The sequence below is a fragment of the Xenopus laevis genome, chromosome 3S, assembly GCF_017654675.1.
Source record: "Xenopus laevis strain J_2021 chromosome 3S, Xenopus_laevis_v10.1, whole genome shotgun sequence".
Taxonomy (NCBI): Eukaryota; Metazoa; Chordata; class Amphibia; order Anura; family Pipidae; genus Xenopus; species Xenopus laevis.
Window position 1 is genome coordinate 46,261,599 of NC_054376.1, and position 26,489 is coordinate 46,288,087.

At 38.6% G+C, this 26,489-nt stretch overlaps 1 protein-coding gene across 2 annotated transcripts; it reads left to right on the top strand.

Annotated features, from left to right (window-relative positions):
• The first annotated feature begins 5,927 nt into the window (after positions 1–5,927).
• Positions 5,928–26,489, top strand: prc1.S (protein regulator of cytokinesis 1 S homeolog). Of its 2 annotated transcripts, none has more exons than XM_018254093.2 (14): positions 5,928–6,130; positions 10,207–10,339; positions 10,659–10,781; positions 10,943–11,173; positions 12,172–12,342; positions 12,649–12,798; positions 13,510–13,657; positions 13,753–13,889; positions 16,474–16,569; positions 17,104–17,250; positions 17,611–17,721; positions 18,766–18,873; positions 19,284–19,392; positions 23,516–26,489. In XM_018254093.2, exons 1-14 carry the CDS (start codon positions 6,120–6,122, stop codon positions 23,542–23,544), a joined length of 1,704 nt encoding a protein of 567 aa, XP_018109582.1. In that variant the 5' UTR covers positions 5,928–6,119; the 3' UTR covers positions 23,545–26,489.

Below are 26,489 nucleotides of genomic sequence, written 5' to 3' on the forward strand. Positions count from 1 at the left end.
AAGCAACACTGGGTTAGTAACCTTTAACGAAACTGTTAATAAACTCTGACACTGCTGCACTAATACTTGAATTTTCTTTAATTGGTGGTTAATTGAATAGAGAGGGGTTTTACTTCTTTTCATTTCTATAACATATTTAAAAAATAATTTTGGATTATTTTTACTGCTTGCTGCAATATCCTTTTCTATAGCAATTTTAGCTTGCCTTATAGCTTCTTTGCATGATTTATTGGCCTCCTTGTAAATATAACAAGGAGGCCAATATTACAGACAATCATCAAATAGGATTGTGGGTAGGTTTTTGAGACCTCCTTCCTGAGCTTTAAGATGCCCTGATGGTCAGAAATTAATTCAGATACTTTTACTGCAGTTGGGAAGTTAGTGCAATTTTCTGATTGGTTTCCTTGTGTTACTGCTCCAGAGTAAAGCACACCTGAGAGTGAACGTCTTCTGGCTTCTTCTATCTTCAAATTTCCCGGGGCAGACACATGCGCAGTAGAATGAAATAGCCAACTTTTTCTGCTTTTCATAATACTGTGCATGCACAGCTGTGAGAAAAAAGAAGAAGCCAGAAGACAAACGCTCTGTGGTGCTTACTGGAAGAATCCCGGGCCAGTGCAGTTTTCTCCAAATAGGTTCAATGGCCCGGATTTTCAGGTAAGTACAAGCGATCACTTGGAGGTGCCTAACTTTTGGCACCCCAAGTAAAAAGACATTTCTTTCTCCTTTAAAGGAGAATTCAATCTTTTTTAAAAATAAAAAAAAAGGGGTAGGTTTTTTTTGAAAACGGTTGAATTCTCCTTTAAAGGAAAACTATACCCCCAAAATGAATACTTAAGCAACAGATAGTTTATATCAAATTGAATGACATATTAAAGACTCTTACCAAACTGGAATATATATTTACATAAATATTGCCCTTTTACATCTCTTGCCTTGAACCACCATTTCGTGACTATCTGCGCTGCCTCAGAGATCACCTGACCAGAAATACTACAACACTAACTGTAACAGGAAGAAGTGAGGAAGCAAAAGGCAGAACTCTGTCTGTTAATTGGCTCATGTGACCTTACATGTGGTTTGTATGTGTACACAGTGAATCTTACGATCTCAGGGGGCAGCCCTTATTTTTTAAAATGGCAATTTTCTATTTATGATTACCAATGGCACATACTACTAAAAAAGTATATTATGATAATGGTTCATTTACATGAAGCAGGGTTTTACACATGAGCTGTTTTACTCAGTATCTTTTAATAGAGACCTACATTGTTTGGGGAGTATAGTTTTACTTTAAGAGGGAAAATGTGCATTATACAAGCTTCTTTCTCTTTGTCAGTAGTGAGAAACACTATGGGTTAAGCTGTCCATACACATGCTGAAAAAAACATGCCAACTTGGCCCCTCTATTCTGTGGGGCAGCTTATTGGCCCATTGGTGGGAGGGCTTGATCGGTATTTGATTGATAATTGGCAAGATATCAATCAGGCAGGTTTGAAAATTCTGTCAGAGGAGGAATGCATTGGTGAGTCAAAGTGGTCCTCCTTCTATGTATCACTGTCAGCCCAAATTATATGTTTTGGTGGCCCAGGGGCCCAATTTGACCCATTGTATTGGTGGCCAAATCAAGTAAAGATCTTCTTGTTTGGTGACCATATCATATGTGTAGATCTTCCTATGTTCTGTTTTATTGCCAATAATCATCCATGGAGGGCAATATGCAGTGCTTCATACTGATGTTATCTGCAGCGGGTGTGTGCTGTAGCCCTAAATGCACCAGATATGTCATTTTCTGCCTTGTTCCCTTTCAGCTTAGATTTATTTCCCCAATGGTTGAAATATAAGATATAATTATAGTTCTGCACTGCTGATTAAATGTACTTCATGCTCTCCTTTAAAGCTAACAGTTATTACTGATTCTATCTGTACATCTGCTCCATGGTATCAATCCAGAGTATCCCTAACTCTTTTCTTAGGAAGACTGGTAAAGGGAAGGAGGGATATTTTGGGAAACAAGGCTGCAACTTAGCTTTATTTTAATACATAATGGGTATGGCTTATGGAATTTGTTGATACTTTGTAGAATCCATTTTACTTTTATCTACACAATATTGTATGTGGCACTGGCAGACAAACAACCACAAGCGCTTAACTAGTAGCAGTGTTCTTTTCTTAAAAATGCATCCCCCCCAAACATACCATTGGTCAGTATAGCCAAAAAGTTCAGTTTTTTGTTTCATAACACCTCTGGCTTCTCTAGTGTTGTGTTGCATATTTAAGACGTTTGATGTTGTGGATGAGCTCACAGGTAAGGTTTCTTTTTGATGATAAGCTTCTAGACCAGGAAGTGAAATGAAATGGAGATTTCAACTGATTACGCTGAAACCACAACAAGCTGAATGCTGGGACTAAGGTAGGGACTATTTAGAGCAATATGAGAGATAGTAAAAAAAAAAGTTTACTTATTCTTCAAGCGATGTCAAGAAGTGGACCCTGCACCACAGGTCTTTCAGGAGATCACACAAGCCATGGTGTTCATTGTGCTGGTCACAGATAATTATAAATACAGAACAAAGGTAGTGTGGCATTCTAATTCCAATACTGCCTTGGAAGGCTGAGTTTAGTGCTGCATTACTAGCCCACAGATTGACAGGTAGGAGACATTTTTTAAAATGTAAATTCTATTGAGTAAAAACAATCTACTGGGAAGGGGACAACATAATGAGACTTGCAGGGGCTTCTATTGGGTATCATTCTTAGATTACTAAATCTGAAGATTGGGTTGTGTGAGCTGTGCCTGTGTAGTAAGGATCCCTGTTGTGCCCAGTTTTACGCCACTGAATTATTGGGCTAAAAAAATGTGAGTTTCCAGGCTGCCTCACACCACTTAACAGCCCCTATAACTCCCAATGTCAACTTTTAAAGTATTGCCTGCTCCTGGTAGTTTAACATTTTTTAAAACAGCTGTTATTGAGTAAAAAAAAGTTTCCTCACACTAACCTGTGAGTCGGTTTGTTGGTGTGGCACCTTCTTCGGCTAAGGCAGCGGTGGAATCTGTAATAGGAATTCCACAGTACTTATCTTCTGTAGTTATAATTTCATGTGTATAGCCAGCTTTACGCCGACATCCACCCAAAACATTTTAATTCTTAACTTTTTATTGTACATGAATTTAAAAAAAAGAAGTCTATGGATTTAAGTTATTTGTAAATTTAATTTAAAGCAGTATTTGTTTTTCCTTCTGTTCTCTGTTTCATAGCCATAGATACACTGGTTTCAATAGCTATTTACAAATAACGTTAAAGCTATTGAAACTTTTTAATAAATTATATTAGGAAGTTGCTTACAATGATACTTTATTATTACATAATGCAAAACAGTTTTTGGGTGGAGGACACTTTAAATGGAAGAGGTTTATCAGAGGGGAGAGAAGAAACATGGAGGGGGAGAGAATGGGCTAGGATTGAAGATAAGAGCCATAAAGAAGGTGCAGGAAAGGTGGGTAGGATAAAATAACTAGAGATATCAATGAATTTAGTGAGTAGACGCAGTGTACAATAAATATAGAGCATATATAATTTGTTAGGAGAGACCAGAAAAAAAAGAATAGGTTAGAAAAGTGGATGGGAGAGAAGCATAGACAAGGAAGGGGTGAGCAGAATTGAAGTAACGAGGGTAGGGTGCAAGAGAATAGAACCCCGAGTTGGGAGAGGGTCGAGAACACAGAAGAGAAAATTAGAGAGTAGAGAGTAGAAACCAAAGCTGAAGGGGAGGAAAGAGAGCAGAAAAACCCAAACCCCAGAAAGGTAAAGGGGCTGTTCACCTTCCAAACACTTTTTTCAGTTATTTTCAGATTGTTTCCCACAAATAAAGACTTTTTTCAATCACTTTCCATTATTTATTTTTTACGGTTTTTCCAAAATCTTAAGTTTAAAGTTGAATGTCCCTGTCTCTGGTGTCTCAGTCTGACAGCTCAGTAATTCAGGCACAGACTAGTGATGTGCGGGCCGACCCGATACCCGCAGGTTTACCCGCAGGTCGGGCGGGTTCGGGTCGACCTCACACTGCTCCTCGCGGGTGGCAAGCGGGTTGAGCTCTTCTCCTGCTCTCCCTGCCCGCCACCTTCAAATGCCGGCATCCGACTTCCGGGTTCCGGTTTTGTAATCTCGCGTCTGCTAACCCCGCCCCTTTTGTGGCATCATTGTGACGTCATGGGTGGGGCGGGTCAGCACGGGTCTATAAAAGGTCCTCGGAAGCGTGGGTGCGGGCGGCAGCAAGGTGGGTTAGGTCGGGTGCGGGTCAGAGAAACCCTGACCTGCACATCACTAGCGCAGACTCTAAACTGTTAGAATTTTGCAACATTTAGTTGATACATTTCTCAGCAGCATCTCTAGAGTATTAGCAACTATTGTATCAACTCTAAAAGCTGCCTGTAATGAAACCCAGAAATTCTGCTCAGCAGGGACAAAGATATGAAATGTATCAAATAAATGTATCAATTCAGAACAGTTTACAGGATCGCCCCCCCCCCCCTAGAGCTGCTTTAGGAAGTGAAAAATGACACGTTACACTTCAATATTAGAAAAACAGTCACAAATGAAAAATAGAAAGTAAATGAAAAAAGTCGTTATTTCTGGTGATCTATCTGAAATCAACTAGTATGAAGGTGAACAACCCCTTTATAACAATAGCAAAGCAAAAAGAAAGTGGGAGCGCGGAAGGAAGGGCCTAATATCCTATACTGTTTGGGTATCTAGGAAAGCCCTAAAGATAAGACACAGGGAGGCAGCTTTTCCAGCGAGACAAGCAAATCCACAGAACTCTATGTGACAACTCGCTAATGTGTTTTTTTTTTCAGTTTCCCGAACACTATCCGAAATACCTTAAAGGAGATATATAGGATAAATGTAAAACCCCTAATTTTGTAGGCAATTATAAGTAATATATGTGTTGCTTTTACATGGTGTTAAATATGAATACATTATCAGCCCCTTTATTGGAGCTGCCTATAGATGTTCTCTGGTCCCTGTCTGGGGTTGCCACCTTTTGCAATTTTTTTTCCGGCTGGTGGGGGGCGGGTACAAAAAGGGCGTAGTGTGACGTCAAAGGGGGCAGGGTTGTAAAACAAAGGGGCAGGGCAACGGCACGGACAAAATCCGAAGGACAAGCTAAATTTACAGGGGATGGGGGGCGGGCCGAGGGGTCTTTTTAAGGGTATTACAAATTTACTGGCAGCTACATTGCCGGTATTACAAATTTGTTATACCGGCCCCAGCCTTGGCAGGTGTTTTACCGGCTAGGCCGGTAAAATACTGGCCGGGTGGAAACCCCATGGACCCTGTCTGTGTTTCAAATGAGGGGTGAGCGTGTCCTAACTGTCCCTGCCAGAAGCACAGTAGGAGGGGGACAGCCAATCACAGCCCTGCAGTCACACAAGCACAGACAGGCTTCAGTTCCCTATCAGGTCCTGCTAGTTGCTGATTGGTTCCTGTCCTAAGCAGTGAGCTGCCAGCTCCCCTGCACAGCCTGGGAATTCATGGAGCAGGAATTGGAAGAAAAGTGAGGGATTATTAGGGTTTTTGCAGAAATATTCAATATAAATCAGCCTGAAACACTACTTTTTAAAGCACATTCCTTCTATATCAAAATGAGTATACTGCACTGGTACTTTCTTATTTTTTACACAAAAATGTCTCCTTTAACCTCAGGAATACCTTAACCCCAGCAATGTCCACGTTTAGAGCACAAAACACGGGTAAAATAGCTTTTACAAAATAGTAGCAAGATATAACCCTCCTATCCACAACATTCCCACGTCTCCCCTTCGCCCAGACAGAACAGCATGACCAGCCTCACTACCAAGACTCCGCATGCGCACTTCCTTAAACAGCCTCGAGGCGTGGAAGTCAATAGATGTCGCCCAACCGGTTGCCACGGTGACTTCTGACGTCTTGGCGGAGAACCAATCAGAGAGAAGCGTCTTTCTGCTTTGTGGCAAGTTTGAAAACAAATTTTTGTGTGAGGTAAGAAAACGGTCGCGGCGCTGATAGAAAGAAGGACTGAGAAGGCAAAGGGACTGAGAGCCGCGGAGTAGAGCTGGGAGGGAAGAGGTATCCGCCATGAGAAAAAGGTGAGGCGTTCAATGTGGAATTAGAGAAACTTCCCATTAACTCACAGATTTATGTTAATAAGCTATTTACTTAAAGGGGCTGGGTCTGTGTTTCCTAAGGTGACACTAGTCGTCATACAGGTATAATGTGACAGGAATATTATCTGAATTACAATGTGTAGCCGTGCTGGTGAGGGATGCTGGGAGTTGTAGGCAACAGAGGCATTACAGCTCAGCGGACTGACTCCCTGAATAACATCATCTGCCCTCTTTGCCCTTGTTAGTAGATGTATCGACCCCTGCTCACCAGGGTAATTGTGGGCTGCGAGTATGAAGTCCCGGACTCTGGGGCTGGATGTTTGTGCTGGCCCAGTGCCATATAGTGGAGTCAGTCAGTCTGGAGATGTGGGACAAGATTCGTTTACTTCTCAGATATTTGTTTGTGTACTCGGTGCCGCCCATTATGTACTAATTCAGTCATCCAGTGGCTTTAGCGTTGCTAATTATGTTTCATTCATACCCTCCGTTTCAGCATGAGTATGATCTCTGACACAAGCTCTTTTAGGGCAGAGACACGCGTGGAGATTTGCGGAGATTAGTTGCCCGACAACAAATCACTTCTTCGGGCGACTAATCTCCCCAAACTGCCTCCCCGTTGGCTAGAATCTTAATCGCCGGCGGGATGGCACTCGGAACACTTCATTTTCCAAAGTTGCCCGAAGTTGCCTCAAACTTCGATTTACATTCTAGTCGGCAGGGAGGCAGTTTGGGTGAGATTCGTCACCCGAATAAGAGGCGGTTTGTCGCTGGGCAACTAATTTCCCCCAGTAGTTTTGTGTGCCCCTGCCTTTCGATTCTAGCCGGCGGGAAGGCAGTTCGGGCAGATTAGTCGCCCGAAGAAGAGGCGATTTGTCATCGGGCGACTAAAGCTCCCCAAATGTCCATGTGTGTCTTTGCCCTAAGGGTCAGGTCACACAGGCAGATTCATGGAGATTAGTCACCCAGTGACAAATCTCTTCTTCAGGGCGACTAATCTCTCTGAACTGCCTTCCTGCCGACTAAAATGTAAATCGCTGGCGGGATGGCACTCGGCACGATTCGTTTTCTGAAGTTGCCTCGAGGAATCTGCTTGTGTGCCCTGACCCTTAATCTCCATGTGTGTGTCTGCCCTACAGGGTATGTCTGCTCATGTCCTCCACCATGTTTGAAATGGTTAAAACAAAAATCTTTAAAAACAAACAAAGAAAAAAAAGCACATTTCAAGCCATCGGCTGCACAATGCCTTTGCATGCAACATTAACAAATCCAAGACATCTGTCGTGATATTAACTGGATCCTTATTGGAACTGATTGGGAAAGATGAAAGGGGACACAGACTGTACTAATGTATATACAAACCACACTTGTGACCCAGATTACCTGTGTGTAGATCTGTGTATCCACTTTAGGAATGTAGTGTCAGGTGTAACACAAGGAATGCAGCCACCTGGTCAGACAGGAGTTGGTGAACAGCAATCATGCATGGACAAACCAGTGCCAGATACCTGTGTATCACAAAGCAATTGGAATGGGGTGTTATGTTCCCATAAACATTGTATTGTCTCACTTTGTGTCAGGAGAAATTCCAGTAACTCTACATTTTCAGTGCATTAGCTACCTTAAATGTAGTTTAGTTTTCTTGCATGCATAAAAATGCAACTTTTGCATAATGAGAAAATCTAACTATAAGCAACCTTCAAATGCCTTTTAATATAAATCACAAATGTTCATTTGTAGGTGTTCTTGCTATTAAAGAAAACTATTGTGAAAATGTAATATAAGCTCAATCATACTGAAATGAAAAATGTTCTAAATATAGTCAATCTCGGTTATGGCCTTTCTGTAATTCGAAGCTTTCTGCATAACGGGATTTTGGATGCCATTCCTGTATATGGATGACTGAATCTGCATCCCACTTATATTACCTTTCAAATTGCATGGAAGTAGTGCATTTAGAGCACTGTAAACATATTTGTTGAATACCTACATACAGAAGCAAATGCCTGTATAATATTATAAAAAGCTCAGCGTTTGTACCAGGTGTAGTAACCCACAACAACTTATGCACTGTTTGTTTTAACCATCAATGGCATACAGGTGTAACATGAACTCATCTCTATGTGCAGAGCTCAGTCATTTTAGGGTGTGGTTGACCATTTATGCCTCTTATTACAACCGTTGCATTCCAATTTGTTTCCCTCATTTTGTAGATTAGTATTTTTATATTCGAATTAATTATGCAGAAACCTGTTAGCCTGAAAGCTTCAAAATCCAGGCATGCCATATATATTTGACTTATATGAGAGTACTTATAAGACTTCAGCAAGGACCAGCGATCTATTCTAACTTAGTTTTATATAAAATTTTTTGTATATTCAACTGTAGTTGACACTAAAGAGTGTGCGTTCATTTCATGGTATATATGAGTGAGAATTATATGTAAATGGGGAATATGAAATCTGGTTTATTTTCTTCTGGATTTTACATTCCTTTTTAAACAAGACTATTGGTATGCATGTTGTGTTTATTCTATCTTTGTTATTGCAGGTACAGCAAACACACAGATAAAATGTAACACAGAAAAAATAGCCAGCACTTGGTCTAACCCATGCTCTGGTATTCACCAGCTGCTAGAAATGATAAAAAGCCAATATTTGTATGCAAAAGGAAGACAGATTGCCAGTGCACGGTTTGCCTTTAAAAATAATTATTACAAAACAAAAAACGAGGTGTTAGGCTAAAATGTAGTCTACGGGAGACGGCCTTCCTGTAATTTGGAGCTTTCTGGATAACGGATTTCCAGATAACGGATCCCATACCTGTACATGCAAAGATCTTGTATTTCTGAAAAATACAAGCAGATCTTTGCCTGATTTGGCCACCCACAGGTTGGACTTGATGTGGCTGATTGAATTGTTTTGCTCTCAGGCCAACAACCTAATCGGGTATGGGACCTAAGCAGATCTGTAGGAAAATATCCCCATCAATGTGCCCCTGTGGTTCCTGTCCAACTAACTTATGACATGCACAGTTTGGCCCCATACAAGAGCCACTTAGCTACATGTACATGGTACTGATTTATTATTCTAGAGAATAAGGTAATAATTTAAAGGAAATGTTCAGTTGAACCTGCATGCTCAGGATTAAGAGCAAGCTAACCGAACGCTTATGTCCCATGTGGTCCACCTTCAAGTCATTGACTAATTAACAGACTACAAAGCTGCAAAGGAGGAAGGTTGTGTTCTGGACATTACAATACACATCTGTTCACTCCAGACTTTATAGATTACATTTTTGCCTAGCTAACCTTTTTTTATTTTGCACAGGCCTATCAATTTTCCCTTTTTTTTAACACTAAACTGTTTATTTAAGAAGAAAATTATTTTGCTTAAAACGGTCTCTCTGGGTGATGTCTTTTCTGTATTTTGGAGCTTTCTAAATAGAAAGTTTCCAGATAATGGATCTATACCTCTGTATGCTATTTTTTTAGTTATTTGGTATTGGACCAATTCATTCCTTAAATGAGAAGGAAAGGTACCGAAGCAGTTTATTGTCAATATATTAGCCACAATAGTGCAAGCTATAACACTTATTTATTCTGTAGAATTCTTATACATACCTGAGTAAACCGCTCTAGAAGCTCTCTGTTTGTTTAGGATAGCATCTGTCATATTCACTTGGTGTGACATCACTTCCTGCCTGAGTTTCCCTGCTCAGTCATAGCTCTGGGCTCACATTACAGCAGGGAGGGGAGGAGGGAGGGGGAGAGAAGCAAACTGAGCATGCTCAAGCCCTGCCCTGGAGGTTTAAGGTGAAAACAGGAAGTCTGATACAGAAGTCCATGTGTACACAATAGAAGGAAAGAAATGCTTGTTTTTTTTGACAGAGGACTCCGAGCAGCATTACTTTGAGGGTTTACTGGTGTATTTATATAGACCTTTCTGATAAAGTTTACTTAATTTTAACCTTTCCTTCTCCTTTAACAGAACAGATGGCATTAGAAACAATTTAGCTCTATTTGAAAACAAACTCTGGCAATGTTTTCCTTTATCTTTTAGTGAGGCAATAGCTGCTGAATCGGTAGCATGTTTAAATTCAGCACTTACTCGTCTTCGAGATATTTGGGAAGAAATCGGCATACCAGAAGATCAACGACTGCAAAGGACTGATGCTGTTAAGAGACATGTCCATGTAAGCCCAAATCATAAATGCAGAAACAAACTGAAAAAGTGTTCAACTAGGTTTCATTTATTTGGCTATATAATAAATTCACTGCTTAGGGTAAGGGCACACCTGGCGATTAGGGGAGATTTAACAAATGCATATGTTAGTCTTTAGTACCTTTTAGTATTATTTACATTTGGTCTAGGTTCTACTTGCTATGCTTCCAGGCAGTATAAATCTGGGCTGCCTCATAGCTGCTAAATGCTTCCATTAAAGCTTCATTTTGGCTTAAAGGTATGGAAATATGTGATATTTACTACAGTTGTCTATATATTACTTTTCATAGCTTCTTCTAACGAGGATGATTGAGGAAGAGGAGAATCTGAAACAGCGTCTCCTAAAGAGTATTGATGTGTGCCGAAAAGAACTCGATACAGTCTGCATGGAGCTTCAACTCCCACCATTTGAAGTAAGCGATTTCATACTAAACATATGGATGCCAAATATTTTGGAACATTCATATCATAACATTCTTCGTAGAGTATCCTATAACCTGAATGCCTTTAAAGAAAAATATTCCAAAAACATTTTTCCAAAGCAGAGACTTCCACCTTGTTTGTTTTTTAACAGGAGGAGGATACAACAATTTTACAGCTAGAAAAGGACTTGAGAACAAGAGTAGAAGTTATGCTTAAACAGAAAAAAGAGAGAATGCATGAGTTGAAATTATTAAAGGAGCGTGATCAAGACTTGTGTGATATTCTGTGGACCTCTCCATACCACATCGACAGTGCATGTGTTCCAAGTCTCCAGGAGCTGGATCAGTTTAGGAGGCATCTGGCTGGGCTTTCTGCCGAAAAGGTACAGTATATTGATTATTTTAATACTGTCCCTGAAGCTGGATGTCTGACATCTTGTTAGGATGCCATCTAAATATATTAGTCTTTTGTTAAAAAGAAATTTGGGGAGGCTACACTATTAACATAGGCGCATTTTAACTTCTGGTTAGGCAGGCGTCTGATAGGGACGTAGAATTTGGTGACTGGGTGATCGGATCGGGAGGGGACCTCTGTGGGTGAAGTGGTTGGACAAACCATTGATCCGTGGGTCTGATACTGGCTGAAACTTGTACCTTGGTACATTTGTGCTATAAACGCAACCAAGCGCTCCAAGGCTCCAGGGCTTCCGTTACCATGGTTCTTACTCCTCTAACCTCATACCAAGAAGGGAGGGATCCCCAAGTGGGTGAAGGGGTTGGTTTGGTGGGGGTCAGCCTTGACTGTATCAGACAGATAATGCTTGGCTAGTGAGCTAAGTAATTACTTGTTGTGTTCCAACCACAACTTCATTTTGATCTAAGTGCTTTTTTTGCACATTTCCCCTCGAACCCGGTGTTGCCGAGTCAATCAGTCTCCTATACCTAACCTTTATTTTAATGTTGCTGTCTAGACCTTGGTTTTAAGGATTTATTAAAAGTTAAGTTTTACTTTTATGTTTGCTTCACTGGAGTCTTGGTGGTTACGGATGGGAGGGTGCAGTTCTGTGGGTCAGCTCTTTTTCTTTTTGTAATTACTATTAACATAAAGTTGAATTGTCTAGTTTGTGTGAAGTTGCTTTCTATGCGTTAAAATTCCCAGTACTCCGAAGATCCATTAGTTTTACTTCAACAACAAAACAGCTGAAGGGCTTCATTTTCAGCACCCCACATACACGTATAAGGCATTATTGATCCTTTTTTTTTGGCCTATAATACTTGTTATACCACACTTTTTCCAGTCTACATCTGCTGCTCTATCCTGCTAGGACAGCTACCTCTTGTTTAATTCAATTCACTAAAAATGGCTTTAATGGATTCATAGGAACGCCGGGAAGCAGAATTTAAAAGTACAAAGAAGCAGATTATTTCTTGTATGGAGGAACTGGATCGTCTTCCTGACACAAGCTTTGAACGTGATGTAGTTTGTGAGGATGAGGAAGCTTTCTGCCTTTCTAAAGAGAATATTGATGCATTGCAACAGCTTCTTATTCAGGTTGAGTAACTACTGGTTTGATTGTTATGCTTTTGCTGGATGTAACCATTCTACAATCTGTTTTTAAACATGATCCCTATTCTTCAAACTGCAATGTGTTTTTATTAGCAGTGTAGGCACATTACATGTTTCTGGCAGAGCCCTTTATCAAGTGTTACTGCCTGGAGCTGTTTTGATTCAACTGTTATTGTACTTTAAGGTGCTACACAGACACCTGAATCTGCAGCCATAGGGAACCAAGTACTGGTTCCTGAATCTAAAATCTTTAATTTTAAATCTTTAATGATCCATATTCTGTAATTGCAGTTGGAAGAACAGAAAGTGAAGAATCAAATTTTGTGTGAAGAACTAAAGTCTAAAATTACTGAACTTTGGGAAAGGCTTCAGATACCTGAAGAAGAACGAGATTATTTTGCAGTTCATATGACTGGATCAAAAGGAAAGACTATTAAAGCAGTAAGAGGATTTTGTTAAATAAATTTGTTAATTCCAGGTGCATGAAATGCATGTTTACACTTCATTGACTGTATACACAGAGACCAATACATTAAAAATCTATGATTATAGGATTTTGTTTTTATTCTATTTTGACCCCCCCCCAAATTTTGCATCTCAAATGCCTGCATATTTATTACAAAAATTCTTGTTTCAAACATATAGTTCCATAAAAAAGCACTGAAATCAAATTCTACCCATCATTTTAATTTCAAATAAAAAAAAAAAAAACCTTGAATTTTGCTAATATGACTCCAGTTTACTCCTACCTGAACTTGCCAGCTTTAAGATGCTGAATTTGAGATTTTTTTGCATTTAATAAATTTCAAATGTGGTTTTGGAAATTTGATTTCCAAAATTTTTGCCCAAAAAACTTGAATTACAATAAAAAGTCAAATTTGATGGTTAACTTTGACCCATAGGGGGTCATTTATCAACACTGGTCAAATTTGCCCATGGGCACTAACCCATGGCAACCAATCGGATTGCTGCATTCATTGTTCTACCTGCAGCTGGCTTCAAAAAACTAATCACTGATTGGTTGCTGTAGGTAACTGACTATGGGCAAATTTGCCCAGTGTTGATAAATGAGCCCCATAGTGTTTTAATATTAGCTAACCTATTCTATCAGCTGAAATAATGCCCATTTTTCTAAATGCATGCTACTTTCAGTTGCAGGAGGAATTGAATCGCCTTCAGGAATTAAAGCTGCAGAATATAAAACTTATAGTCGATGCAATTAGACTGGAATTATCCTCTTACTGGGACAAATGCTTCTATAGCACTGGTCAAAGACAAGCTTTTGCACCATTTAACAGTGGTAAGTAGTAATGTTATACTTTAGTCCACAAAGGCCTGAGAATATCAAATTATGTTAGGCTTTGTATAACTCTCCATATCATCTTTCATTATTAGAGGATTACAGTGAAGATCTGCTGTGTCTTCATGATGCTGAAATAACCCGCATTAAACAATACTATGAGTCACACAAGGAAATGTTTGAAGGTGTGCAGAAATGGCAAGAGAACTGGCGTCTATTCTTAGAATTTGATGTAAGTCTAACATTATTATGACTCTGTTATTGACTCTTTTTTTTTTTATTTTTTACTAGAAAGCTGTGGAATATGGCAGTGCCCTTTCCTATAGTGTTATATTTAAGCAAATAATTCTGTTTTTGACTGATTTGCTACCGATTCTTCTAATGAGGGTGCAGTGCATGATCATTTTAGTGATTGATTTTGTTAAAGTGTTTTAAAGTAATGGAAATATCATGTACTGTTGCCCTGCACTGGTAAAACTGATGTGTTTTCTTCAGAAACACTACTATAGTTCATATAAACAAGCTGCTGATTAGCAATGGTGGAAATCTAAAAAGGCCACCATTGCTAAACAGCAGCTTCTTTATATAAACAAAAGTAGTGTTTCTAAAGCAAACACAGCAGTTTTATCAGTGCAGGGCAACATTGCATTATATTTTTATTATTTTAAAACACTTTCATTTTTTGATGTTACTGTTCCTTTAAAATGTTACGATGGATAATTTTAAAGGGGTTTTCACCTTCCAAACACTTTTTTCCAGTAGTTGTTTTCATATTGTTCACCATAAACAGACTTTTTTCAACTGCTTTCCATCTTTTATTTTTTCCAAAATTTAAGTTTAATGTTCCTTCTTGTGTCTAGTGTCTCAGTCTAGCAGCTCAGTGATCCAAGTGCATTCTGTTACAATTTGCTACATTTAGTTGATGCCATTAGTTGATACATTTCTCAGCTGTATCTGTGCAATATTATCAACTATTGTATCAATTCTAACAGCTTCCTTCAAAGGAGAACTCAACCCCCAATTAAGAAAAGTCCCTAACTAATAAACTAGATAGCCCCTCCCTGCATACTTATTAGCCCTGAATGCGCATAGTAAGCGCAGCGGAGATTGTGGGTGCCATCTTCCAGATCACCGGTCTTTATCTGTAATAGAGAGCTGTGTTGGCTCATGCGCAGTTGGAGCAGTCTTCCAGTTCGTACCGACATGCATGCTTCAAAAATGCTGGAAATTGGCAAAGAGGACCCAAAAAATCAGATGATCTGGAAGATAGCGCCCACAAGCTCTGCTGCACTTACTCAGCACTGATAGGTGAGAAATATTTTTGGGACATTTTCAGGGCTATTGAAGTATGAGGGGGGGGGGGCTATTTAACTTAGTAGATAGGGCCTTTTCTTAATTGGGAGGTTGAATTCTCCTTTACTGAAGCTCAGGGATGCAGCTCCGCAGGGACACAGATAAGAAATGTATCAATTTAGTACAGTAAAAGGGTCGGCAACCCCCCATCCCAGAGCTGCTTTAGAAGGTGAAAAATTCATCTTTACACTTCAATATTAGAAAAATGGTCACAAATAGAAAGCAATTCTGGTGAACTGTCTGAAATTTTCACCAATCGAACTGAAAAAAGTGTTTGAAGGTGAACAACCCATTTAAAGGAACAGTAACATCAAAACAGTAACGTGTTTTAAAGTAATAAAAATATAATGCAGTCTTGCCCTGCACTGGTAAAACTGATGTGTTTGCTTCAGAAACTCTACTATTGTTTATATAAATAAGCTGCTGTGTACCAATGGTTACAGCTATTCAAAGGAGAAAGGCTCAGGTTACACAGCAGATAACAGATAAGCTCTGTAGAACATAATGTGTTATCTGCTATTTAACCTGTGCCATATAGCCTTTTTTCAATTTCCACCATTTCTACATAGCAGCTTGATTATATGAACTATAGTAGTGTTTCTGAAGCAAACACATCTGTTTTACCAGTGCAAGGCATCACTACATGATATTTTCATTACTTTAAAACAACTTCATTTTTTGGTGTTACTGTTCCTTTAAGTAAAGGTTTTAACAATCTGTGATTAGATATCTAAGTTAGCTTGCCAGAGGGATCCGTAAAATATGATTTATGGTGTAAACTTATTTAGGGTGGTCCTTGTGAACACTGAACACTTTATGTTTTAAGGGATTTTAAAAATATATACAGTTTTATGTTGCTAGACAGGATTTAGCTCAATAGCTCTCTTTGAAGACCCAGAGTAGAGTATTAACTTTCTATGTATTTCTTGGATTTAGTTAATCCTAGGGTTACTGACTAAAAACCTGGTGCTAAAGTCTGGTATTAGCAATCTAAAAATTCTAGTATCTCAGAAAACCATTAAAATTTAACATCATTTGGAAAATTATCATAACATCTATGATGGCCATCCACTGGAAGATCCTCCACTCACTGCTCTATTCCTTTTTTGTGGTCCAACAGTATGAATCATTAGAACTGCTAGAAGTGGAGGCGCTTCATAAAACTTTCATAAGGGGACAGATCATCTGTTGTCCAACAGGATGATCTGTTGAAACCAAACTTACAACATACATGCCTAGATGGTCAAAATCAGCCAAATTGACCAAATCAAGGCATGTATGGCCTGTGTGTATGTGCATCCATGAGCGATTGGTGTCATTGATTTAGGAATACAATATGCATACTTTAGAGTCTGCACTTGAGCATAAAATCACTTCATGATGCAAATTAAAATGGGTATGTATCCCCTTTTTTCCTGTCACCAGAACAAGTATATAAATTGCCTCTTCATTTCCCCCAACAGAAAAAAGCTACAGACCCTAATAGGTTCGCAAATCGAGGGGGCAATCTGTTGAAAGAAGAAAAGCAAAGGGCAAAACTGCAGAAAATGCTTCCAAAGGTATGCTCTTTGCCAAATGCACCTTTTCCCATCAATAACCCACTGAAGTGTTGTGCAAATTTTATCTATTCCTTGTTAAAGCAGGAGTGAACAGATTTCTAGCATAATAGTCAGAACACTACTTCCTGCTTTTCAGCTCTCTAGTCTTAGTTATTCAGTGACTTTAAGGGGGGGCCACATGGGGCATAACTGTTGAGTGAGTTTGCAATTGATCCGTAGCATGCAGGTGAGATTTAAAAGCAAACCGTTATGACCCACATGCCCCTCCTCAAGTCACTGATTGGTTACTGCCTGGTAACCAATCAGTGGAAACCAAGAGCTGCAAAGGAGGAAGTACTACTCTGGCTGTTTTGTTAGACATCCAGCCACTCCAGCCTTCATAGATTACATTTTTGGCTAACTATATTGCAAACATCTTTTATTTTGCACATCTTTTATTTTGCATCTATTTTAACAGTTTTTATTTTTATACTGAACAATTCCTTTAAGTAGTTTTATAAACATTTCTAAACGGTGTTTTTGCCTATTCTGTAGTTGGAAGAAGAGCTGAAAATGCGCATTTCTGCATGGGAGCAAGAACAAGAACAAGAGTTTTTTGTAAATGAAAAAAAATTTATGGACTATGTTGCAGAACAATGGGAGACTTTTCATCAGGAGAAAGAGAGGGAGAAACAAGACCGGGTAAGATTGAAAAGCAGTCCCCCCCAAAGTACATTTTGCTGTGAAGCTGCAATGATTTGTGTTTGAGGCCAGTTCTCTGCAAGCAGCTAAGGATCAGATGCCATGTAATCTATAAAAGGACTGAGCAAGTAACACTGCCCGTGCACTGTCTGGCAGATTCACAGTACTGTCCTGTGGCCTTTTTAAATTTGTTCTTTATGCCCATAAGCTTACTTTTAAGGTTGGATATATGACCTTTAGCTGAATACAGCTAACATACTATATATCCATCCCGGACTTATAGATTTACTGCTGTTGCTTTGGTGTTTGTCTTTCCGTAGCTAATGTGTAATTACAAATTTCATACGTTTGTTACTATAGCTTATGAAGAAGAATCGTCAGCTTGAGGAGGAAATTCACTATGGCAGTGCACCAAAAACCCCCAACAAGAGGCGTATGATTGCACCCAGTACACCTAGTAAATGTAGAAAGGTATGATTTGAGAAAAAAGTTAATAAATTATTTTTATTGTGTCTGCAGTAGGGGGGTGGTTGATTCAAACATGAAATTAAAAGTTTGCATGACATGGAGAAAAGCAGTTTGCTATTAAACTGAGGAGCTTTTTCCCCCGGAGGTGGTACAGATATGATCACTCTGGTTTGCTCCATTTTGGTGATAAAATCCAAAAGGAAATGTCTTGGTGGTGTTGCAAGGGGCTCTGGCCATGAGGAATTTTCTGGGGGGAGTGGATGAAAAATTCATGTGGTAGCCTTCGGAAATTATTTCATTGACTCTGTTATCTGAAGAGTGCTGGACCCATACCTCCCGGAATCGTGGTAACCTGCCCCCTATAGGTTCTAATAACTCCAGAGGGGGTGCCCCATCAGGCTGATGCGTGTTTTGTCTGCTGAGAAGTGCAACCCAAGTCAGTGTTAGCATTGTGGTGAACTGTATCTTCTTGCAAAGCGTCCTTTAAAAATTGCCTAGGAAATTATTATTTCTCCAGTTCTTCTCCAAATAATCGTTGTCCCTTGAAAGGTATTGACACTAAGGATTTTTTCACTAAGGTCTGCTGACCAGTTTTTCAGCCAATGGGTTCTTTGTGCTGCCATGGATAGAGCTGAAGTGCTCTAGAAATTCACAAAGATGGCAAATATTACTGTAACTTTTTTTTGGTATTTTAAGTTATGCTAATCATTGTACAACTTGGAGCTTCGCATACTCACCGGCACTATATTTATACCAATAACACATGCCAGTGAAAAGCTCTATCCATAGATAGGCATGGCTGGAAAATGTTTATTGTATTTCTGGTTGCTAATAGGTTGGGGTTGCATTCTAGAAAAGTAAAATGATTATTCATTAATGTTATTCATTACTGATTTTTCCCCATTTAATCTCTGTGCATGTACAGTATCTACTAAATATTGTCCATGTTCTAAAGTACTGTCTTGTTTTTTTTGCAAGCCACTGTAGTGCACGTGCATACCCTGGCATTAACTAATAAATATTAACATTGCCTGCTTTTCCCTCCAGCTTAATGGCACATCCATCTCCAGTTCCTCCAACAGCACTCTGCGCTCTGCATTTAGTGGGACGATTTGTCACTCTCCTGTATCTCGTCCACCTATCTGTGCTGGCAAGGTTAGTTGATTCACTGGAAGTGCTTTAGTAAATTATAACCTTTTATTCTTCCCAGTAATTTTATATGAATCTATTGATTCTGGTTCGGTTTACTGCACAACATAAGTGCACAAACATTGATGTCAATTATAGTACTCTTGACTTTTTCTTTTCTTTGTTCTAGTAGACAATAGGAATAGTGTTGAAGGTTATGGGGGGAAAAGTGATAGCTTTCTGTATACAAAGCTTGGAATAGTTGGAGATCCAGAGATCATCAATGTATGGAAATCTGCCAACAGCCTCCATAGTTCCTTTAGCTGGATATTTTATCTATAATATTCTGACACTGCTAGACATATTGTTGACCTGCTACATGAAAAAAAAAAAAAAAAAGTTTGTTCAATCATTTTTTTTTTTTCCCATTGAATCAGCCTGGATTACCCTCACGAACTCCAACCAGAGTGTTCAAAACTCCACAGACAAAGCGGCTAGAAAAGAACAAAGAGAATATGTTGCAGTTGAATGGAACCGCTATGAGCGGTGGGTGCTACCTTACAAAACCTGCTCAACGTAACATCAGCATTAACTCTGTTGCAAGCACCTATTCTGAGTTTGCGGTAATTTACCTTTTCTAAACAAAACAATAAAAATTAAATGATCATGGAAAAGCACACAGTCAGGGAGGAAAACTATTTGCTTACTGCTTTAGTGCAGTTTATGGTGATGGCATGCTGGTAGGGCATATTAAGTTGTTTTTTTTTTGTTTTTTTGAGGGAGCTTTTTGAATGTTCTTACATACTGGGGTGCTGAAGTATAATTATACAACCAGTATTCAGGTAAATGACTTGGCTTCTGACTTTGCGCTGCTATTCAGTAGTCCCAGCACAGCAGCAACCAATGCAAAAAAATCTTTTCCACACTCTCTGCAAGCAATGGAGTTTTCTTTGTGACAAATGAACATACTTCTAAGCATGTTTAGAGAACTAAAGGGACGTATTTATGATCATTAATAATGTCTAAGTTATGATACTGTAGTTTCTTCATTGGCATAGTTGATGCAGTCTGTCCTGGGGAGATGTTTCTTATTACAGTACTGCAGGTCCCAAAGCATACTATAAAAGTTGCAATTGCATTCCTTTATTTAATATATAATACATAGATCTTCTGTGTTTATAGAGGGACACTACACATTCTGACTCCACATCTGCATAGCAGAGGTCTGTATTTGTAAATAAATGCATGCCTCTTGGAAGGTTTTTTGTATGTTTTACTGCACCAGAAGCCTAATTAAACAAATGATTTATGTTTTCAAAGTTGGCCGCAGGGGGCTGTCATCTTGTAACTTTGTTAAACATCTTTGCAAGACCAGGACTATGCACATGCTCAGTGTGGTCTGGGCTTCAGTTGGGAGGTTAAGCTTAGGGACCGTCATAAATGATCAAAACAGCTCAAGTCAAATAATATCTGCCATAGAAGCCAATACAGCAAGACACAGTCGCTGGGTACTCTACAGGGAAACAAACAAAGCTGCTCGAAGTCAAGGAAGTTAGGTGGGGGGCTCCCCCCTGCCATTTGAAAGTATGATTGTTTCCCTGCAGAGCAGTTGGGGACCGTCTGCAGCTGATAGAGGGGAACATTTCATTGCATACAGTAAGGTTTTATTTTATTGTTTTACATCCCCTTTAAAGGTAGTCCACCATTTATTAACTTTTAGTATGTTTCAGTTCTTAAACATAATTTTTGAACGATACGTCTTCCTCTTTTGCAGTTTAAAATGCTATCTGGTTGTGGGGGAGCACTAAACCTAGTAGCCAAACTATTGCTCTGTGAGGCTATGATTTTATTGTTGTTGCACATATCTTTCTGTTCAAGCCCTCTACTATTCATCTTCCAGTCAAAACACTTGCAAATTGGTAAATTGGACCCTAGCAACCAGATAGCTGCTGAAATTCCAAAATTGAGAGCTGAACAAAAGATAATCATTCAAAAACCACAAAAAAAACAATTGCAATTTTTTTCAGAACATCACTGTATACATCATACTAAAGGTTCATTAAGGGTGAACTTTATATTTAATGGAACGTTTGGTATCCTATCTGCTTTAGTTCTCCTACTGATAGACATAGCTGAGTTTTCATCCTGACTGTGTTGCAGTTTTACTCCATACTTTCTTTCTTACTGATTATTTGCTGTGATGTTCATTGCCTTATATGTTTGGTTTTTAATGCTTTGCTTCAGTTTTCCACGTTTTGCTTTGTATTAATGATATGTAGACTTGTCTTCCTAATACTAATTAACTAATACATGCTGAACCAATAACTGCTAAGCCACTTAACCATAATCCTGCCCCCATTTTACCAATGCCCCACCCCCAATCTGCCCAACATCATCAGTGGTTGCAAGTAAAAGTCCCAGAGGCCCCCATACTGGCAGTGTTACTATGGAGTAGTGAAGATGGCTGGGCTGCTGTATATACTGCTTTTACTCCTCACAATCACTCAGCAGAGGAGTGAGAAAAGGTACTCTGTAAGGAAGCAAAGTAGCATGTTTGCTTCTTTTTTGTAGTTCCTAGGGAATGCCTGCATATACCCTTGTGTATTTATATGGCATGACTTCTTACATTTTGCTTACATATATACTTACATTTAATAACAGAGGTGAAACTGTAAAATGTGCTATCTTCCACATTGGTGTTCTTTATCCCTTTCCCAATTAGTTGTTTTAGAATTGTTTATGTAGTGTAGATTTATTTCTTCCACTCTGTCAGTGGAAGAATTAGTAGCCACATTAAAAAAGGTTCTCTAACTCTTCTACATGCAATAATTAATTCTGCTTCTTTTCTTTTATAAGCACTACTCTGTATTGCTAAACATTGCATACTTTTCTCAACTAACCCATTTTAAACAGAGCAAAGAGATCCAGGTACTAAGGCAGTTATAGGCATTTGGCATTCAGGATGCTGAGTTTAGTAAGTGACAGTTATAGACTGGGAATTATTCATTGTATTCGGTTAAATTGGCACAATCTTGTGAAAATGATGTGCAATAAACCATATTGGGGGGGGGGGTCTCCGTGACCTCTAAAATGTTTACAATTCCTTCCCTACATTATTGGACAAGGGATTTTTTTACTTGGAGGTTTTCACAACGTTTCTCACATTTCCCTTAAAGGGATACTGTCATGGGGAAAAATTTTTTTTTCAAAATGAATCAGTTAATAGTGCTGCTCCAGCAGAATTGTGCACTGAAATCAATTTCTCAAAAGATCAAACAGTTTTTTTTATATTCAATTTTGAAATCTGACATGGGGCTAGACATATTGTCAATTTCCCAGCTGCCCCATGTCATGTGACTTGTGCTCTGATAAACTTCAATCACTCTTTACTGCTGTACTGCAAGTTGGAGTGATATCACCCCCCTCCCTTCCCCCCCCCCAGCAGCCAAACAAAAGAACAATGGGAAGGTAACCAGATAGCAGCTCCCTAACACAAGATAACAGCTGCCTGGTAGATCTAAGAACAACACTCAATAGTAAAATCCCATGTCCCACTGAGACACATTCAGTTACATTGAGAAGGAAAAACAGCAGCCTGCGAGAAAGCATTTCTCTCCTAAAGTGCAGGCACAAGTCACATGACTGGGGGCAGCTGGGAAATTGACAAAATGTCTAGCCCCATGTCTGATTTCAAAACTGAATATAAAAAAATCTGTTTGTTCTTTTGAGAAATGGATTTCAGTGCAGAATTCTGCTGGAGTAGCACTATTAACTGATGCGTTTTGAAAAAAAACATGTTTTCCGATGACAGGATCCCTTTAATGAATTGCATAACTAAGTTAAGTGGGATATTTAATGCTCTTAATAAGCCCGTGGCTATCCTGCACCTGACCTTGACCTTTTTGTTTCTTTCTGTGCGTGATTATATCTACATTTTAACATATTGACATCTTGCTTTTTCTTCTTCTTTTCTTCTAATTATATTGCAACTCAAAGCAAATCATCAGTGGCGCTGCTCTTTGTTTTAACTAAAATGTGTTTTTTTCTGAACCAAAAAAAATTCAGAACAAAACACTTGGTTCAGAAAAAAAAATGTCTAAGAAAAGGTACATTATGTGAATAATTTGGCTAGTACACTGCCAGCTCTAAGTTGGTTTCTCATTGTCTTTGGTGCATAGGGGTTTATTTATCAAAAAGTGAAGCTAGAGGTCGCCGCTAGAGTGAAATTCTGCCACTCGCAATTCATTTCTATGGGTTTTTGAAAGGCTTATTTATCAAAGGATGAACTGTCACCCGTTCTTTTAAAAAATCCCATAGAAATGAAGGAGAGTAGCACTCTAGAGTACTGGTCTGATCTCTAACTTCACTTTTTGATAAATGTACCCCAAGGTTTCTCTAATAACTGCTGTTTTAGCACATTTACAATAAATGAAATGATCTTACACTGGACACAACTAGAATCAAAGTTTCTTCCTGTTGGTTATAACAGTTCTTTAAAAATATACTACAGAGAGGATGTGATGATACCACAATTTGCACAATTCTTGGCATTTTGGCAATAATGATTGGGTTGAAGCCTACTTTGAGATCATTTTATTTACCTGTGTATGTTCCTTCTCCTCCTGCGTTTTACTTCCCAGGTGAAATAATGTATATTTTTCTTTTGCAGCGAGAACTTTCAAAAGCTACAAGATCTAACACCAATCCCCATATTCTGAATTCCACTATTACACATCCGCCATTCTAACAGTGTATGTCCAGCGGAGAAACCAGCAGAGTGTGAGCGAGGCATGGTACCAAGATGACTGTGGCTTTCCTGTCCGTAGCCTTATGCACTGCTTTGATTGTTCTCTTACATGAAGGGTGAATTTACCCCTCCCATCACCCCTAATAAGAGGGTGAATATGCATTAGGGCCAGGTTCTATCCTTCAAATATAAAGCAAGCATCTATGCACATTTTGCACTCTTAACTTAATCTCTTTTGCTAGATATATAAATATATCCATTAAACACTCAAATCTGTAAATGTTGCTTTTTCCACTTGGTGGTATACATCTGTTTCTATTGAGATTTAAGATGAACTGTATAATAGAAGCTTTATAATTCCTTTATATGTATTTTGGGTACAGTTCTCCCAGGCTTTGTAGCTAACGTTTTATTTGTACATATATGGTTTTTAATCATCATGAATACCTCTGCACCTCTTTTTTACGGTTGTTTCACAAAGTATTTCTTTTTTTTCAAATGAGGTACCCAATGGTGGTGTGTTTATTTTCTCTGTATATAATGCTGTTTGTGCTGTAGAAACATGTAGGATATGTAGCTTAACACTACATTATAGGCACAATATCAGTGGGCTCAGTACAACACACTCTTGCAGTGTTCCTTTGTTATAATTGCTTAGCATCTCCCATTTGAATAAATACAACTATATTTACATATAAAGGTTGTAACCCTTTCAACATAACTTAAAGGGGTTTTATTAACTTATCAACCCCATCAAGTATGCTATAACTTTTTAAATGAAGGTCTGCCATATTTAGGAGTTGTTGTATGTGGCAGCAATTGCCCTTGCAAGATAATATTGATAGCTGGGAGACTGCAGTTTTATGTAGTCTTTATTCCACAGGCTGCAGTAGAAGAACGCTGATTTTGAAATGGTGTCCTTTTTTAAAATGAGGCATAAGCACGTAATGAATAGCAAATACTCTGTTTTGGGCAGCTAGAACAGTTGTACAATTTTATAAACTTTAATATAAACCATCTTTTAAACCATTTTAAAAGCTAGTTAAATATCTATTTTTGCCAACGATTAGTTTTCGACAAAGGTCTATTCAAATGCACTTGATACTCTAGGAAAGTTCAACAGGGAGATCTATTAGTGAATATATTAAAGAAATGTTAATAGGAGAAATGTTTATATTTTAGGCAAGATGTATCCAACTTACAACCCTCTAGTTGTTTTAAAACTACAACTGCAAGGAGCAGATTCTAAAAGTTGTAGTTTTAACTACAGTTGGTTGGACATCCCTGTTTTATATAATCCCCCCTTTTGATTTTAATCCTGCAATACAGAACACTCATGGTTTGTTCCGTTGCAGTCTTTTTTAGGTTCAGATCTAGGTTTCTGTATATAGGCTGTATAATATACACTAGTGAATTTAAATACTGGCATATTTATACAATGGAGAAAAGAAAAAGTACTCTGATAGTTGCAAGGTGAGTAACTCACAGGCAACCGTATCTGAGTGGAGTCAAATAGCTGCACTGAATGAAAACCGCATGTATTCATACACAGCATATGCTGAACATCTAGTGGCTTTAGCTGGAAACAACTCTTAATGCTTCCTACTACAACAGCCTTGTATGTGCAGTCAGCCTTGTGGGGCAAGATTTAGGAGTGGCAAGTCAATTTTGCTTCAGAAGTCAAAATGGCTCCAACCCGTCACTCGTATATTTTTCCCCCATAATTATTTCTAAAGTTTTGTTCCAGTGGTAAATACAAATGCATAGTAACTAGTGATGGGCGAATGTGACCGCTTTTGCTTCGCCAAAATTCATGTAATGGCGAAAATTCAGCAAAATCCATTGAAGTTGGTGGGCGTTAAAATTATTTTGACGCGCAACAAATTTTTTTTACCCATTGGAGTCTCTGTGGGGTCTGGGGGACTAGAATGTCACATAAACATTAAATAAATCCAATAGGTTGGTTTTGCTTCCAATAAGGATTCATTTTATCTTTGTTACAAAATACTGTTTTATTATTACAGAGAAAAAAAATGGATTATTTGGATAAAATGGAGTCTATGGGAGACTATGAGCCATTCCGTAATTTGGAGCTTTCTGGATAACGGGTTTCCGGGTAACTGATCCCATACCTGTAGTAACTAATGAGCAAATAACTTTTCTTAAGAATAAACAAATGAATTGTCTGCTTGCTCTGGGTTGCACCAATTGTAGGTCAGAGCTGTTATAGGTTAGATAGTTAGAAGCACGCTGATAGGAAAAATGGACAGAAATGAAGACAACTTACAGAGTAGGAGGAGGAAATCAGGTTCCACAGTCTTTCTGCTAGATCCGCACTCAGTTTTCTATTCAAGCACTTTCATCTTATGTTATTCAGGATCATTTGAACCCCACTAACCAGATAACTGACTCATTTCAACTCTGTTGAGCAAAACTTTAATCAAAAATCATAAAACAATTGGAAGACAAAATTGTCACTTTGAAAGTTATTGATTTGCTTTATGTTTCATCGGGGTATGGAAACTTCTGCAAATCTCCTAAAATTCAATACGTTCATTACAATCCCTATTATATTTAATTGCACATTAATTATTATGTCTTTAGCGAAGCAGCATACAATGCACGTTACACGAGTGTCCTAAAATTGGCCATGCACAGGTAAAATACTTCTAGCCAATATAATATAGTATACATTTTAGTTTCATTCATTCACTGCCATCATTTTTTATTTTAGTGATGAGTGAAAAGTATTTTCCAAATGCCTTTTGTTTAGTGTTTTCTGTAATTCAAGAAAATCTTTTGTTTCTGTTCAGTGACCTTGTTTGAACTGAGTGATAACATCACACTGACCTTGTACAGTTCCTGTATAGTAAATTAAACCTCTACACACTGTTAA

Bases quoted from the DNA above. Each gene is read 5' to 3' on its own strand.
- prc1.S (XM_018254093.2), top strand. The intron at 10,340-10,658 runs GTAAGCCCAAAT...TACTTTTCATAG, and splicing joins CTGTTAAGAGACATGTCCAT to CTTCTTCTAACGAGGATGAT. The intron at 16,570-17,103 runs GTATGCTCTTTG...CCTATTCTGTAG, and splicing joins TGCAGAAAATGCTTCCAAAG to TTGGAAGAAGAGCTGAAAAT.